Source organism: Gymnoscopelus microlampas, assembly GCF_963454915.1.
Source record: "Gymnoscopelus microlampas genome assembly, chromosome: 22".
Lineage (NCBI taxonomy): Eukaryota > Metazoa > Chordata > Actinopteri > Myctophiformes > Myctophidae > Gymnoscopelus > Gymnoscopelus microlampas.
The window spans coordinates 19475391-19477576 of record NC_139959.1 but is presented as its reverse complement, the minus strand read 5'-3'; the positions used below and the strand labels follow the sequence as shown (position 1 = coordinate 19477576).

Below are 2186 nucleotides of genomic sequence, written 5' to 3'. Positions count from 1 at the left end.
TGTGTGTGTGTGTGTGTGTGTGTGTGTGTGTGTGTGTGTGTGTGTGTGTGTGTGTGTGTGTGTGTCTGGCCAGATTCACAGAAAGATGCACATCTGAGCCCCATTGACTTCCATAATAAAAAGTAAATGAAATATATAAAAAAGTACATCATTTGTGACGTGATTCTACAATGTGTGGGATTCTAAGTGAATGTGATGACAGTCTGACCGCATTAGACAGCTTAGCCTCTTTAGAATCTGTTACACTGTGCAAAAATAATTCTATTTAGTTCTCTTAGTATCATCTTTTCTCCTCATAAATTGACTTATGAGATCCAGGGGCAGGGGGAAGATGATGGTGGAGTTCTTCTCAGCAGAGATGGTTTGGAGGGTCTGCAGGTAGCGGAGCTGCAAGGCTGACGGAGATTCGGCCATCACCTGGGACGCCTCCTTCAGGGCACGGGACGCGTTCACCTCACCGTCGGCTGCGATCACCTTAGCCCTAGCTTCTCTTACAGCCTCAGCCTCAGCAGCCATGGCTCTCTGAAGCTGTGGGGGCAGCATCACGTCTTTAATCTCCACACGCTCCACTTTGATACCCCAGCAATCTGTGGCCTCATCAATGGTTACCTGCATGTTCTGAGCGATGCTCTCGCGGTCCGACAGGAGCTCGGACAGTTTCTTAGTTCCCATGACATTCCTTAGCGTGGTCTGGGCCAGCAGACGGGTGGAGGAGTGTGCGCGTGTCACCCTGGTCACGGATGCGTAGGGATCGGTGACTCGGTAGAACACTGCCGCGTCCACAGTCACGGTGACAGAGTCCTTGGTCAGGATCTGCTGAGGAGGGACGTCAAATGATTCGGTTCTCAAATCCACTTTGACGATGGAATCGGTGAAAGGCAGAATGAAGAGAAGACCTGGTCCTTTAGCATCGTCGTTTTTTGTGCGGCCGAGTCTGAAAAGGATAGCACGCTCATAATCCTTCACAACTACAAAACTAAGCCAGGCGGTGATGGGGAACAGGACGAAATTAACTGCACCAGAGATGAAAATGATTACATATTCTTTGATGGGTCTGAACCTTCTCCTTTTTTGATTTCCCGTTTCTTCTGGCATCTCTAAACTTCTGTTTAAAACTATATATATTCTGAGCAGAATAATGTGTGAATCGTATCGGTGTTGAATTGATCTATCAAGCTATATCTTCTTTGTTGAAGTTAAAGGATCTTCACACTTTATGTAGGCTGACGGAGCTCTGGCCTGATGTCACATACAACAACACATAGCGTTGCTGTGCATGGCTGTTGATGCCCATTTGTGCAGGTTCTCTTGTATCCTGAATTTAGTATGCTTGGATGTTTAATCTTCTTATCTGCAAACATAACTTGAACTCTGTCTGTCTGCCTACTACTACTACGCACACACACGCGCGCATGAACACACGCACGCACATGCACGCATGTGCACACACACACACACACACACACACACACACGCGCGCACGCACGCACGCACACGCACGCACACGCACACGCACACGCACACGCACACGCACACGCACACGCACACGCACACACACACACACGATACATGTAATGAAGGATTGATACAGGACAAGGTGACACTCCGAGGCGAGCAATGAACTATACCCCATCACTCACTCACTCACTCACTCACTCACTCACTCACTCACTCACTCACTCACTCACTCACTCACTCACTCAGACAGACAGACAGACAGACAGACAGACAGACGCTGTGACCCTACTCACCACATATATGAGCCTAACAGTGCTCAATGCAGAGCAGATTCCAACATTGAGCAGCACCATGATGTGGATCCCCTACTTGCACTGGATGCACGCATGCACATGCACAGGTTTATGGCGTGGATGTGGTTTATTACAGCACTTCCTGGGGAGAAGAGAATGGAGGTCCTTAAACTCATCCAACCCAAGCAGAGAATCTGCTCCTGATAAATGACTGGTGCCTCCTCATAACCACTCCTCCTCCTATGTCCTCCTTCTACCTATCTGCTCTACCTATTTGCCCCCTCTTCTATCCACTCCTCCTTTACACTCAGATAAATAAAGGTGCCAATAGCCGAAACGGGTTCTTCAGAGTCATAGAAGAACCAGTTTTGGTTCGAATATACACTCCTTTGCGACTTCTGTTTCATTTTCTCCTAATTGCTTACTTGCCACAAA

General features: G+C 48.0%; 1 protein-coding gene across 1 annotated transcript; it reads right to left on the bottom strand.

Annotated features, from left to right (window-relative positions):
• Nucleotides 1-261: 261 nt before the first annotated feature.
• On the bottom strand, nt 262-1095 carry LOC311038549 (stomatin-like; the record flags this gene model as incomplete). The annotated part of the gene is made up of 1 exon (XM_084048122.1): nt 262-1095. The coding sequence occupies one exon, from the start codon at nt 1093-1095 to the stop codon at nt 262-264; it is 834 nt and encodes a 277-aa protein (XP_083904248.1).
• Between the last annotated feature and the right edge of the window lie 1091 nt (nt 1096-2186).